Source organism: Salmo salar, chromosome 04 (assembly GCF_965601325.2).
Source record: "Salmo salar chromosome 04, fSalSal1, whole genome shotgun sequence".
NCBI classification, from domain to species: Eukaryota; Metazoa; Chordata; class Actinopteri; order Salmoniformes; family Salmonidae; genus Salmo; species Salmo salar.
The window spans coordinates 29,418,027-29,432,464 of record NC_138294.1 but is presented as its reverse complement, the minus strand read 5'-3'; the positions used below and the strand labels follow the sequence as shown (position 1 = coordinate 29,432,464).

The 14,438-nt window shown below is 40.2% G+C and overlaps 1 protein-coding gene across 4 annotated transcripts; it reads left to right on the top strand.

Annotated features, from left to right (window-relative positions):
• The first annotated feature begins 3,524 nt into the window (after positions 1 to 3,524).
• Positions 3,525 to 12,494, top strand: LOC106602650 (putative E3 ubiquitin-protein ligase HERC3). Of its 4 annotated transcripts, XM_082974263.1 has the most exons (24): positions 3,525 to 3,817; positions 3,990 to 4,088; positions 4,168 to 4,279; positions 4,430 to 4,509; positions 4,641 to 4,862; positions 5,246 to 5,337; positions 6,000 to 6,130; positions 6,472 to 6,596; positions 6,725 to 6,801; positions 6,911 to 7,038; positions 7,146 to 7,205; positions 7,326 to 7,431; positions 7,531 to 7,723; positions 8,026 to 8,180; positions 8,432 to 8,554; positions 8,865 to 8,963; positions 9,312 to 9,497; positions 9,581 to 9,721; positions 10,047 to 10,213; positions 10,479 to 10,542; positions 11,044 to 11,114; positions 11,381 to 11,564; positions 11,874 to 11,976; positions 12,091 to 12,494. In XM_082974263.1, the coding sequence occupies exons 1-24, from the start codon at positions 3,760 to 3,762 to the stop codon at positions 12,300 to 12,302; spliced, it is 2,988 nt and encodes a 995-aa protein (XP_082830389.1). In that variant the 5' UTR covers positions 3,525 to 3,759; the 3' UTR covers positions 12,303 to 12,494. The 4 variants fall into 4 exon arrangements, with proteins under 4 accessions (XP_082830389.1, XP_082830387.1, XP_082830388.1 ...); XM_082974261.1 differs by having other exon boundaries at positions 3,528 to 4,088; XM_082974262.1 differs by having other exon boundaries at positions 3,533 to 4,088; positions 9,330 to 9,497.
• The last annotated feature ends 1,944 nt before the right edge of the window (positions 12,495 to 14,438 follow it).

The following is a 14,438-nucleotide window of genomic DNA, read 5'->3' as shown; positions in this document are numbered from 1 at the left end:
TGAGATTTTCCAATGTCTTGCAAAGAAGGGCATCTATTGGTAGATAGGTAAAAAATAAAAAGAAGCGGACAATTAATATCCGTTTGAGCATTGTGAAGTAATTAATTACACTTTGGATGGTGTATCCATACAACCAGTCACTACAAAGATACAGGCGTCCTTCCTAACTCAGTTGCCGTAGAAGGAAGGAAACCACTCAGGGATTTCAGCATGAGGCTTTAAAACAGTTATATAGTTTAATGGATGTGATAGGAGGAAACTGAGGATGGATCAACAACATTGTAGTTACTCCACAATACTAAACTAATTGGCAGAGTGAAAAGAAAGAAGCCTGTACCGAATAAAAAATATTCCAAAACATGGATCCTGTTTTCAACAAAGCACTAAAGTAATACTGCAAAAAATGTGGCAAAGCAATTACATTTTTGCCCTGAACACAAAGAGTTATGTTTGGGAAACATCCAATACAACACAACGTACCACTATCCATCTTTTAATGTTATGGGTATGCTTGTAATCATTAAGGACTGGGGAGTTTTTCAGGATTAAAAAGAAACGGAATGGAGCTAAGCAAAGGCAAAATCCTAGAGGAAAACCTGGTTCAGTCTGCTTTCCACCAGACACTGGGAGATGAATTCACCTTTCAGCAGGACATTAAGCTAAAACATAAGGCCAAATCTACACTTGAGTTGGTTACCAAGAAGATAGTGAATTTTCCTGAGTGGGCGAGTTACAGTTTTGACTTAAATCTACTTGAAAATCTATGGCAAGACCATAAAATGGTTTTCTAGCAACGACCAACCACCAATTTGACAGAGCTTGAAGAATTTTGAAAAGAATAATGGACAAATGCTCTTAGAGACTTACCCAGACACACAGCTGTAATCGCTGCCAAAGTTGACTCTACAAAGTATTGACTCAGGGGTGTGAATACTTATGTAAATACAACATATTTGTATTTCATTTTCAATAAATGTGCAATAAAATTCTAAAAACATATTTTCACTATGGCATTATGGGGTATTGTGTGTAGATGGGTGAGAGAAAACAAATATTTAATACATTTTGAATTCAGGCTGTAAAACAACAAAATGTTAAGTCAAGAGATATGAATACTTTCTGAAGGTATTGTAGCCTAGCCAGAATCTGACTGGACGTCATTCCTTGGAAAAATCCAGGAGAGCTTCATCAACAACAAAAAAACGAATGCCAAAAGTTTTATCTGAGTGCACAAATCAGTATGCCTACCTACCAAAGTCCAGCACTACTACCGCCCTTGTGAAAGCCACACACACTCCTGGCTGACAGCTACAGACTCCAAAAAAACAACAATGGTGAGGGTGTTACTTGCTGATATGTCCAAAGCCATTGATCGAATAGATCACGCAAAGCTCCTGCAACATCTGTCTGACATTGAACTGTGTCCAAGGTTACTAGCCTGGCTCCACAGCTACACCACAGGAAGAATGCAGAGGGTGATGGCAAATGGCACTTTTAGCCCTTGGTCAGAGGTCACCTCTGGTGTGCCACAGGGGGCGCGGTTGCACCATATCTGTTTCTCCTTCACATGTCCACCCGAAAAGTTGTCTTCAGTGACACTCTGGACACTGGACAATGTAGGGCTGTCCCGAGCCATACCATTAACCAGCATCAAAGAGGACATGTCCATGGGCTTGGAGGCAAAGCAGCTGGAAGAGTGGGCCACATCCAACAACATGCTCCTGAATGGGAAAAAGTCCATGGAAATTCGAACATGTTATTTCTAGAGACCACAACCCTCACCACTAATCCTAGAAGGACAGGAAGTACCAGTGGTAACAACAACTAAGTATCTTGGTTTTCATCTAGAATCTAACTTCAGTGGTGACACACATGTGGAGCAGTCAGTGAGGAAGGCCTCAAAATGCCTGCACTTTGTGAATGGTCATGCCAGAATTGGCCTACCGACTGAAGATCTGGTCACAGTCTATACTATACTGCTTAGACCTTGTCTGGAATACGGTGGAGTGATGTTAGTTGGATGCAGTAAAAAGCAGCAGGCCCAACTGGACAGGGTGCAGAGGAGGGCCTTGAGGACCATCTCCAGAGTTGGAGCAGTCCAACCACAGGGCAGGCGAGAGCAGACCGCAGTGCATCTGGTGAAAGACATGCACACTCTTGACCATCCACTGAATGACCTGCTCCCTCCAAAAAGAGGTAACTGCACCACCAGGCTCCTGAGAAAATGCCATCAACTGTCCTGCATAACTGCCCAAACGAACCGCCTGTGAAAACGCCACTCTACCCACTGCTACCAGACTGTATAATAACGCTAGCTCTTAAATGGTTCTCCCAAAAATTATATATATTTTTTAAATCACATTTTAATATTACATTTCCATCATGAAAAAATGTCCTGTAATGTTTTCAATTGTTCAATATTCTATACATGTCACGTATTATGTGTTATCTATTTTAAATTAGTGTTTTGCAATGATTAGTAATGTAAATTCTGCATTTCTTCAGTTTCATCTGTGAGCAAGAATAAATCAACTCAAACTCTTCATTAAGTTCTCTCTCTAGTCAGAATGCTGCTATGACACGATCAAGACTGCTCGGGGCCGGCGAGAGATATGGCTCGGGAAAAGTACCTCAATCCAGGAATGGAATACAGCGGTGTACTCCTAATTATCCCAACTGACAAATCGAGAAGATTGAAATACTGCTAGTTGTTAATGAATGTTAGTTGTTCGTCAGCATGCTAGGCTAGCTAATCCTATAGCAGCCCATTGGATTCCATGAAAAGGCGATGCCTAGCGTTGGGGTGAGTAGCTACAGGAAGTGTTGTCGAATCCAATAGGCTACTCCAGTCAATATAGACACTGTTATATGGGATGATAATAAATAACATCGTCGCTGATGCAAGTTAGCTAGCTAGTGTTGGCTGTAGCGGAGTTGTCTTGGCGTCTCTCTCTCCCTCCGTCTGCTCGCTCCCATCTCTATTTCCTGTTCTTCCACAGCTGCAACAGTAAAGTACCATCTTTTCCCTCGCATAGCTGGGTTCAGGTTTAAAACGTAGGTTTTTAAAAACCACATGTATTTCAAATATCCGAATATCAGACAAAAATCTATGTTACTATTCGACTAGTAAAAGTATTTCAAACTCCCATTCCTTCTTTCTGCATAGGTTATTATATACCTATTTACCTGTTCAATTGCCATTTTAATTTTTAGTACAACTGCCACACTGATGTATAGTATCATAACCCAACAATTAAAGCAATTTTAGTATTTTCTTTACTCTTTGCCTGGTTAAGTCAGTGTGCACCCTCCGAAAAATACTGCTGACAGTTATTTTTTGAAATAATAATGATAAACGTGAGCTTAAAAGTGAAGTTTGGTAATTAATTTAAAATATGAAGAAGAAAAAAAAATTATGCATTTAGCAGTCATGCATGACAGAGCATAAAGTAGGCGTTGCAGCCAGTTCCACTGAAATGCATCTAGGGAGGTATCGACTGGGTGGTAATGTTTCAAGCATTATCATGTGTGTCAAATACGTCAGTTTATTGTAGGCTATTTCCAAGATAACTGGGCTGTTATTGTCAATAGACGTTCACTTTCGTTTTCGGCCTTGCGCCATAAGTAACTATTCGAAACTGTATTTATATTTGCTTGTAGGCGTGTTTTCTTTTATGCCCTCTAAAAATACAGTTTAATTTAAGATTCATTTTCGTTTCCTGCTTTGTTGATGATAATGATGATGATTAGTCTTTCTGTATGTCATATGGTTGGTTGCGATCATATAAACCCATCATTGAGTCGGACACATCGGCAGGTGCTCTCCTTCAAGTGTTAGAATCTGTATGGACTTGTTTAAGAATATAACACAACAATGATTTCATGGGGAGAGGATAGTCGTAATGGCTTTGGTTTAGATACGACAAAAACGGATATTAGTTGCGTTAATTTGATACACCTTAAATCTAAAATTCAAGGTCTGTCCGCAGGTAACAGTGTGGTCGCGTTTATCAGAAATAATGGGAGACTAGTGTCTGTCGCACGGATTCAAGAGGACCAAGATGGGAGAAGATTCACAGGGAAACTGAGTAGGTCTAATCTGCTTTCCAATCAATTTTTATAATATATTTTCTTGAGTTGCCCAATCATATGTTTTATGTGCTTTAGGGAGTGTGAAATGTAAGGAGACGATTCAGGCTCTGAGTTGTGGAGATTCTCATGCTGTTCTACTGTCTGAAGAGGGCTGGGTTCTCTGCTTGGACAAAGCCAATATTCTCAGGTGGGTTCCATTCCATAATGATACATTTATATGTAGTTTACCCAAAGAAATGGTCACCCCCTCATTCAAATAGCTAAAGTATAAAAACAATTTGTCATTTAATTGAAATGGGCCAACTAATCTTATTTATCTTTCTTCTTTTTCCCCCAGACCATTGGATAAGAAGCTATTTAACCGAAAGGTAACTCAGGTTGCATGTGGAGACCAGCATTCAATTTCACTAACACAGGGTAAATGACCATTAACACACCACTAATCGCTGTTTCACAATGCAACTTAACCAAAACAGTCTAACCTTTCAAAACTGTAATCCTGTACAATGTTCTCACTGTATGGTTGCTTACTTCTGATTTCTGTTCAGATGGTCAGGTGTTCACATGGGGTCAGAACACCAGCGGTCAGCTGGGTTTGGGGTGGGGCAATCCCAGCGCCATGTCCCCAACACCCCTGAAGTCTCTATCAGGGATCCCCCTGGTTCAGATCACTGCAGGGGGAGACCACAGCTTCGCTCTGTCCCTTTCTGGAGCTGTGTTCGGCTGGGGCAAGAACACAGCCGGGCAACTGGGACTAGGGGACACAACAGGTACAGTATACATTACACAATAGCATATGTGTTGACTCTTGTTAAACATATTTAAATAATCAAGGTCCAGACCGAAGAGCATAAATTGTACATGATTTGAAACAGGTGTGTTAGTGTTGGGTTTAAACAAAAGTCTTCCCACTCAGTAGCTCTCTCAGGCTGTAGCTGGAGACTCCTGATTTATATATTATCAACCACATTTTTTGGTGGTTTTATGTGAAAAAATATAGAGAAGTACATAAATTAGCATTTTCTGTCTAAAAACTATTTTAACCAGGATGAGAGCACAATGTGTCGCGTGTTTGAGGGTTATGTGTTGTGAATAAATAATTATAAAAAATTATATATAATAATAACAATAAAACAAACCCAATTTTCTGTAGACAGACATGCCCCAGCTCCTGTTGATTGCCTGAATCTGAAGAAGAGTGTTTTGATTTCATGTGGAGGAGGACATACTTCCGTTCTGACAAAGGTTGTATATCTGTCTGACATAATTACACTTTTCCCTATCATTTGAACTAAATGTTGTTTGGACCATACAATATGTCTACATTTTATGTGTGTTTATTTATATTGGTGTCTCAATGTTCGCTGCAGCCAGCGACTGGAACGAGCTGCAACAAACACTCAAACTGGACAGTTTTATCTCTTCATTCAAAGACTCGATCATGGACACTCTTACTGACAGTTGTGGCTGCTTTGCATGATGTATTGTTGTCTCTACCACCTTGCCCTTTGTGCTGTTGTCTGTGCCCAATAATGTTTGTACCATGTTGTGCTGCTACCATGCTGTGTTGTCATGTGTTGCTGCCATGCTATGTTGTTGTCTTAGGTCTCTGTTTATGTAGTGTTGTGTTGTCTCTCTTGTCGTGATGTGTGTTGTCCTATATTTTTATTTAATTAAATAATATTTTTAATCCCAGACCCCGTCCCCGACGGGGGGACCTTTTGGTAGGCCGTCATTGTCAATAAGAATTTGTTCTTAACTGACTTGACTAGTTAAATAATATTAAAATAAAAAATAAACCAAAAAAATGAAATGGTTTTTAGTTCCCTGGAAATGTGCATTGAAACATCCTCATTAATGTAGAGGAAAACACTGTATGATAACTGTCTGGGTTGATTTTGTTCTAGGGAGGTGTGGTGTTCACATTTGGCTCAGGCCGCTATGGACAGCTTGGACACAACTCTCTCCGAGATGAACTACGACCTCGAGTGGTGGGGCAACTCTGGGGGTCAAAGGTGACCCAGATAGCCTGTGGAAGGTAGGTTACACTTATTAGACATGATCTGGATTTGACAAAATGTTGTGACACAACAAAAATTGATGTAGGACAGTTTTGGTTATTTTCATTACATTTATATTTTAGTCATTTAGCAGACGCTCTTATCCAGAGCGACTTACAGTAGTGAATGCATACATTACATACATTTTTTTTTTCTTCCCCGTACTGGTCCCCCGTGGGAATCGTACCCACAACCCTGGCGTTGCAAACACCATGCTCTACCAACTGAGCCACACGGGACATTTTCATCTTAGCATAAGACCTTTTTAGAATTCATTGTTGATTTGAGAAATGTTTTCTCTGTCCGTTTGCCACGTTAGACACCACACATTAGCATTTGTGGGGCCCTCCAATAAGATCTACTCATTTGGGTGCGGAGAACAAGGGCAGCTGGGAAATGGAGTAAAGATTGATCAGTCTGTGCCCCTTCCAGTACAACTGCCAGGTAAAACATAAATTTATGGTATAACATTATATATGGTATATGGTATAACATTACTCAACTAAGATAACAGGAGGTAAAACATGAAATAACATTAACTTGATAATCAACTATTTTTGTCAACATTTCAGACCAGATTGATGACCAGAAAATTGAACACATTTTTGCTGGAGGAAACCATTCCTTTGCATTGTGCACTCTTGGTCAGGTATGGACACAATTCGGGTTTGAAACAATGAGTTAGCAAAACAGGACATAGTTTGTCCTTTGTACTTAACATTGCTGTGATACGTTGCATCACATTGTTATCTTCCCAGGAGTCTGAAAAAAGGTCTAACAATCTCTGGTCAAGTGTGGGCAAAGTGACACAACAAGCTATAGATGAAGAAATCATTGACAAATGGATCTCAGAATGTGACTCAAAGTCTTGGAAAAAAGGACAGAAGTAAGTATGATATAAGTAACTATAATTTACCGTTGTTGTTATTTCCTTATTTTGTTTATGTACGGTCACATACTGAACTGAAAGTTTACTCAAACTTGTAATTGCAGGGAAATCACAAAAATGTTTTCTTCTGCATCATGTTTAAATGGGAGCTTTCTTGATAAAAGGTAACAGTATTTAATATTGGTTCAAATACATGATTGTCTCATGTTTGAAATATTACATTATCAAAGAATACTGATTTAAATATGACATAAATATTGACAATTATTTCTTGCTTTTATTAGTTGTGACAAACATTACCAAACCTCACCAAAACAGTCTGGCCTGGATTTTTCACTCGTTCAAGGCGCATTCCGGAAGCTGTCGAAAAAGGCCAAAGTTTTGACTGAGGTATTTTGTGAATATATTTATAAATTGATATGTAATCGATCCTATTCTGACATGTATCTTGAACGAGGGACGATTCACACACCTCTTTCATTGCACTAGGTTGAAGCTGTTGTCCATCACACACTGCTTCCCTCCCTGTATGAGGAGCCCATTGGAGTGGAGGGCTTGAGGGTCTACCTGGTTCTCCCTGAGCTCCTGAGGGTCCTTCACAAACAGCACAGAAGGACAGATCTCACCGAAGCCGTTGCTGCTGCTATCCTCAGACTGCACCCCGACAAGCTGCAGGTCCTCGGTAATGTTGCCGTCCATTTAAAATGTTTAAAGTGTGTCACCCCAAATTCAACTAATCAACAATAACGTAGTTGTAAATCTGTTTGTGCTGTAGACAACTTATTTTGTCCTTGTTCATTCGCTATCGGGCAGATTTCGACTAGGCTAAATTTACAAAACCATTGATAATTTGAATCGAATGTGGTTTGCTGGGCTAAAACAAGACTTGTGCACATTGGGGGTGCCCCTGGAATGATTGTGAAGTAGAGCAAATTCTACTTCTATGGTTTGAGAAAGTAATCTGTGTGTTATCATGTCCTGTAGGTGACTGCTGGTCCTCATTGAAGCGGTCTGTCATGACCAAGCACATTGGGGTGTGGAAGAAGGCCCTGTCGGTGATTCTGAGGAGTGAACATATTCTACGCACTCGTGACCCTGGGATCAAACACCTGCTCCAGGTCCTCGGCCATCTACACAGAGTCAGTGTCCATGCTTCTCTGCTCGTACTGTCAATCCATTTATAATGCTGTTTTCCCATTTTGACCAGTCAACTTCGAGGACCAATCTGGTGGCAGTTATTTCAATGCAACCTATTTAGAATCAATGAGACTGTAACTGAGATCTGATGAAATAATATTTTTCTGACAAACATGGAAAATATTTAGCTAATACTTGCTAATAATTGTTTATTTATTATCAATGTATTTTACTTTTCTATATTGTTTCAAAGGCAAACCAGAAATCTGTAGAAACCCAGACAGTTCCAGACAGTACCTTTTGTATGGAGGAGGTTCACTTCAATCCCATATTTCTAGAGGAGGATGTAAAGCTTTGGCGTTTATGGTCAAAGCAGGTAAGAAAAGTTATTTTGCCTCAGTCACTGATTGCTAACCATGCTAGTTGCTGTCAGTCTTCAAGTGTTTTAATGTTTGTTGTTTGGGTCTTAGAAAGTGTCCTACAGCAGGCTGCATCTCAATAGAGGCTATAGATTTCCTCTACCTGAAATGGTCTGGAAAGAGAGAGTGAAGGAAACATGTTGTTTTCCTACTGGAGAATCTTTCTCCCCTACTAAAGTTCCTTCTTATCAGTGCAGATGAACATAATTAGACAAAGAAGCTCCTTAATTGAGATGCATTGTACGTTTTCCTTTACATCACTTTCAGGATGTGGATCAGACACCTGCCATCTTTTGTCGTTACCCATTCTTGATGAATCTGCAGAGCAAGATAAACGTTTTTAACATCAACGCTGCACTCACAAAGGTAATGAAACTTGCTTCTCAATATATAGTATTATAATATACAGCAGATACTATAAATCAGGGTGGCTAAACCCCCTACTAGAGACCAACTGACTGTGTATGCAGGCTTTTGCTCTTGCCCTGCTCTAACACACCTGGTTCTACTAATCAGCTGCTCACCAGGATCTTGATTAGCTGAATCAGGTGTGTTAGAACAGGGCTGGAGCAAAACGCCTGCATTCCAAGTAGCTCTGGAGTGTTGACCATCAATACTGAAGAAACCAACAATATTTCTTAACCTTGTTGATGGGAGAATCTGGTTGAAATTAATACCTGTCTTGTACTAGAAAAGCACTAACTGAAGACTTAGTATTGCACTGTATTGCAGAATCCCCCTAACAATCGCCAAAGAACTGGCATGTGGCCTTTTGACATGTTCCCCGTGGCGGCTCCTGCTCCGTTCTTTGAGCTGAGGCTGAGGAGAGCGTCACTCATCGAAGACACTTTCCATCAACTGAGTGTAGCATATCACAGTACCTTCAAGAGGTCCCTTGTGGTAAGTCCATATTTTTAAATATGATGAGACAATGTTTTGAACAGAGAAGGGCTATGCCAAAATGTACTGCTTACCTCTCTCAGGTGTATTTGGACGAGGATGCGAAGCTGACAGACGTCTACAAAAGGGACTTCTTCCTCCATTTGTTTGATAAGCTGTTGGTTCCCGAGTCTGGGATGTTCATGTACAACGACACCAACACGCTGGCCTGGTTCCCTGCAATGGTGAGGCACGTTTAGGGAAGTTACACTTGGATTATGAGGTTTTCTGCTCCTCAACACATTATTTTATTTCTATATCGATAATCATTGTACTTTCAAATAGCTTCAAATGTGCTGGTAGTGAAACACTGTTAAAGATATGTTCCTAGAGAGGATCTACTACTGTATTACTACTGAATTACTAGCCTACTGCTGTATTGTAGAAACCACAGTACCTTCCCTTTACTGTATATTAAGCTATCATTTTCCCCAGGTTAACAACAGCATGTCCTATACTCTTACTCATGGCGTATTTCTTGTCTCTTGTCCAACACATCCTTACTAACAGCCTAGAGTGGAGGAGAAGCGTTATTTCCTGTTTGGGGTTCTGTGTGGGATGGCCCTGTACAACAACAACATGGTGCACCTCCCCTTCCCCATGGCCTTCTTCAAGAAGCTGGTGAACATCAAGCCCTCTTTAGAGGACCTGAGAGAGTTTAGCCCCATTGAAGCTGGGTAAGTTCAGACCATAATATATTGTTATCCCTTAGTCAGTAATGTATTACAGTACAGGCAGTTGTATTTGTTATAAGGACACCAAGGACAGATTAAGAAATTGCATCTCAATGCATTTTATTGCATCTCAGGGGCAGGGCACTTGCTCTGTGTGGATAAGCAATGATTCATTATGTGGATGAATAGTTTTTCATTTATGAAAGCATCATGATTTATTGATTGCCGATTTTATAATTGTCACATATTATTTTCAATGCTTTTGAAGGAGTTTGCAGTACATCTTGGATTACCCTGATGATGATGTTGAAAACATGGACATGACTTTCTCAGTATGTATTGCATTCAAACAGTTTGATCGATGAACAAATAAAATCTAACATAATACAGATGTAGGATTTTTATTTGATCACTCTTTTGTTGCTGACAATTTTCCCACACAGCAAGAAATGCAAACGTGTAGTGTATTCAAGGTTTTAAAGGGCTTCTGAAGTTAGTAATTTACACTTTTTAAAATGACAGACTTGATTTGCCCTTATGAAAAATCTATCAACCCCTACAAAAAATGTCCATTAATTATAATACACATAATTCACATTTCCAGTTGCTGCAGGATTATTTTCCAGCTGTATCAAATTGGCTCAAATTAAGATCCTACATTGAAAAGACCCTACATTGAAGTGAAGTGTTATGAATTACTGAACATAAGATCAATTATATTATTTCAGTGTGTATGTCTCTCGCAGATCACTCCCATCTATTTGTCCATCCCCTCAGTCTGCAGTGTTATCATTGTTCATTTACCTCACTATTTTCATTACTCACTATTATAGGTGATGTGGGGTGACGTAGTGGTGGAACTTGATCCTAAAGAACCTGGAAAACTCGTCACAAGTGCTAACAAGTAAGATTATAGCAATATTTACTACTGACAAAATACAAGGTTTACAAAATGACAAGTTTTTCCATTGCTACAGCTACCAGGATTGGGGTCAATTCCATTTCGGCAATATCATCTCAAATTGAAATATAATTGTATGAATGGAGAAATCATAATGGAAAGTAAATGATGCTTCTCATTCCTTGAATTGACATCAACTGGAATTGGCAGCAACCTATACTATCTACAACTCAATGGATATCTGACTCTGTCTGTCATTCTTTTGACAGGAAGGAGTTTGTTGACACCTATGTGAACTACGTCTTCAACCAGTCAGTAGAGGTGGTGTTTGAAGAGTTCAGGAAAGGCTTCTTCAAGGTGTGTGACATGGATGTGGTGGAGTTCTTCCAGCCAGAGGAACTGAGGGGAGTGATGGTGGGGAAGGAGAATTTCGACTGGGAAACGCTGAAACAGGTCAGAACCATGTTTTGTTACTACATGACTGAAGCTCAATCCCAAATCTACCCCGAGCCAATTGTCTACATCTGAGAGCATTAGACAAGTAAAAACATATAATATATGCAGAAATGTCACCTAGCCTATCAGAGGGCAAGATGGAGCCTTAAAAACAAGAGTCCTGGGGTTGATTTGGGATTGATGGTGAACATGTTCTGCAACCTAGCTAAAATGTTGTTTTGATACATTGGTTAGACAAATGGTTTGAATGGTGTCAAGTGTCTATTGCTTCACCATATTCATTGACGGCATTTTCCTCCAAACTAGAACACTGTGTATGAAGGAGAGTACCATGCTGGGCATCCCAACATCGTCACATTCTGGGAGGTGTTTGAGGAACTGACAGAGGATCAAAAGAAAGTGTTCCTGTGTAAGTATGGAACATTTTCATTGTAACAGATGAACTAATAACGTAGGCTACTGAGAATAACGTTCTGTTCTGTCATTCACTGCCCTCTCCCTTTTACCACCTTTGCCCCTTCAGTGTTCCTGACTGGCTGTGATTGTGTGCCCATCCTGGGTATGAACCAGATCAGGATGAGGGTCCAAACCCTTCTCAACTCCTCCCAACAGCATTTTCCAGAGGCGCTGACCTGTCACTCTCTGTTGCAGCTGCCCATCTACCCCTCCAAAGAGACACTACAGAGCAGGCTTATAGAGGCTGTTGGCCACAACAGAGGCTTCTGGAATGAATAATGGGTGTATAGTGTTGCTGCTGTATATACTTCTCTCCTGTGTTCATCTTTTCATTGTTCCATAGTTGGGTTTAAGATTTGGATTGTTTTAGTGTAGGGTTGTATTTCAAATCCTAACTTGAGATCTATGTGGTATTATGACATTATCATATTGCATTCATCAAATTTTATTAAAAGATTTATAGATCAAAAAGTACAGCATGGTTTGTGCCTGCACATTAAACAGATTAACAAAAATGATAACCAAGATACAAGGAAAGTATTTGAAATAATCAAATTGTTAATAGAAGCATATCAGGTTTTCAGTTGAACACAAGAACTATTCATTTACAAGACCCACCAAATGGTTCATTACAGAAATCAATGAAAACATAATATCCCTGCAGTTAGGTGGCACACAATAAGACACAGATCATTTGGCACACATCCTTCTCAATCATCCTTCCCCAATTCACAATATAGGGCAGGATTTAACTCAAGGCGCTCTATAGCGCAGCGCACTATAAGATACATTTAAAGGTCATTTACACTTTAGCAGACATGCCAGCATTTACCATGAACGTGATCTGTGAACATCGGGAACAAGGCCTTTAAAAGGCGTATTTTCGGTTGTGTAGTGCCTTGACATAAAAATAAAACCTCCAGGCTCATGATTTGAGCACCACTGACCTCGACTTATATTTAGAGTACTACTCAAGTTCATAGCACTTCTAAATGAGTAATTTTCCTTCGTGAACTTGATTCCATTTCCAAAAAGACATACATACTGTTCAAATGACGCATACTTAATTCCCTTTGAAAAGAGACGCACGTGTAAACAAAGTCGTATCGGATTTTAAGACACTATATAGAGGTCATGTTAAAGGTACCCGTGATTAAATTACAAACATTCCTCTTTGATTTTTAAAAGATCAGTGCAAAATAGATCACTTCCAGATCAGTGGAGGCTGCTGAGGGGAGGACGGCTCATAATAATGGGTGGAACGGAGTGTTTGATGTGTTTCATACCATTCCACTGATTCCGCTCCACCAATTAAGGTGCCACCGACCTCCTGTGTTCCAGACAAATACAGTAAGTGCATTTTTGATCAGCGATCATCATGAGATCTTCTTTATGTAACAGCGCCCTCTGGTGTTTGTTGTCAGACTTAACAATGGCGTTAAGGACCGGGGGTGTTTGTGAACTCCACCGTACAGCGCCTGGGGTTGCATGGGTCCCCCTCCAGCTCCAGGGTGGTCACATTGTTGGATGCACGTACAAGGTGAACTGTGGGCCGCGAGCGGGCCAGTAGCGGCCCAGGTTGAAACCGTTGATCCGCACCTGGCCCTAGTTATAAAAACAAAATGTGAAAGTGAAAGCATTAAAAAAAAGGCTAGAAATAACGTACGTGTTCAGGATTCAGTAGTGTCAGGGACCATGAACAAATATGCTGCACCAGGGTATATGAAACTGACGTGATTCAGTAAACCAAGCTTATGTGATGAGTAACCTTGCCTGAGCTCTGAAGAGGTGAGTCTAAGGTTAATGCCTAGGCTTTAGCTCAGAGGGCTAACACACCAGTCTTGACAGGGCACAGAAGACACAGATCAGTTATACTGACCAAAACTATAAACACAACATGCAACAATTTCAACCATTTTACTGAGATACAGTTCATGTCATGAAATCAGTTAATTTTATTCATTATGCCCTAATCTATGTATTTCACATGACTGGTCACAGATACCTTAAAAAAAAGTGTGGGCGTGGATCAGAAAACCAGTCAGTATCTAGTGTGACCACCATTTGCCTCATGGGGTACTCTGTTCACAACTTGCCCACACAACGCCATACATGTGATCTGCAGTTGTGAGGCAGGTTGGACATATTTCCAAATTCTCTAAAACGATGTTGGAGGCGGCTTATGGTAGAAATATGAACATTCAATTATCTGGCTACAGCTCTGGTGGACATTCCTGCAGTCAGCATGCCAATTGCACGCTCCCTCAAAAATTGAAGCAAAAGTGGCATTGTGTTGTGTGACAAAACTGCACATTTTAGGACAGCTCATAATAATGGAATGGAATGGCATCAAACACATGGAAACCATGTGTTTGTTGTGTTTGATACCACTCCACTAATTCCGCTCCAGCCATT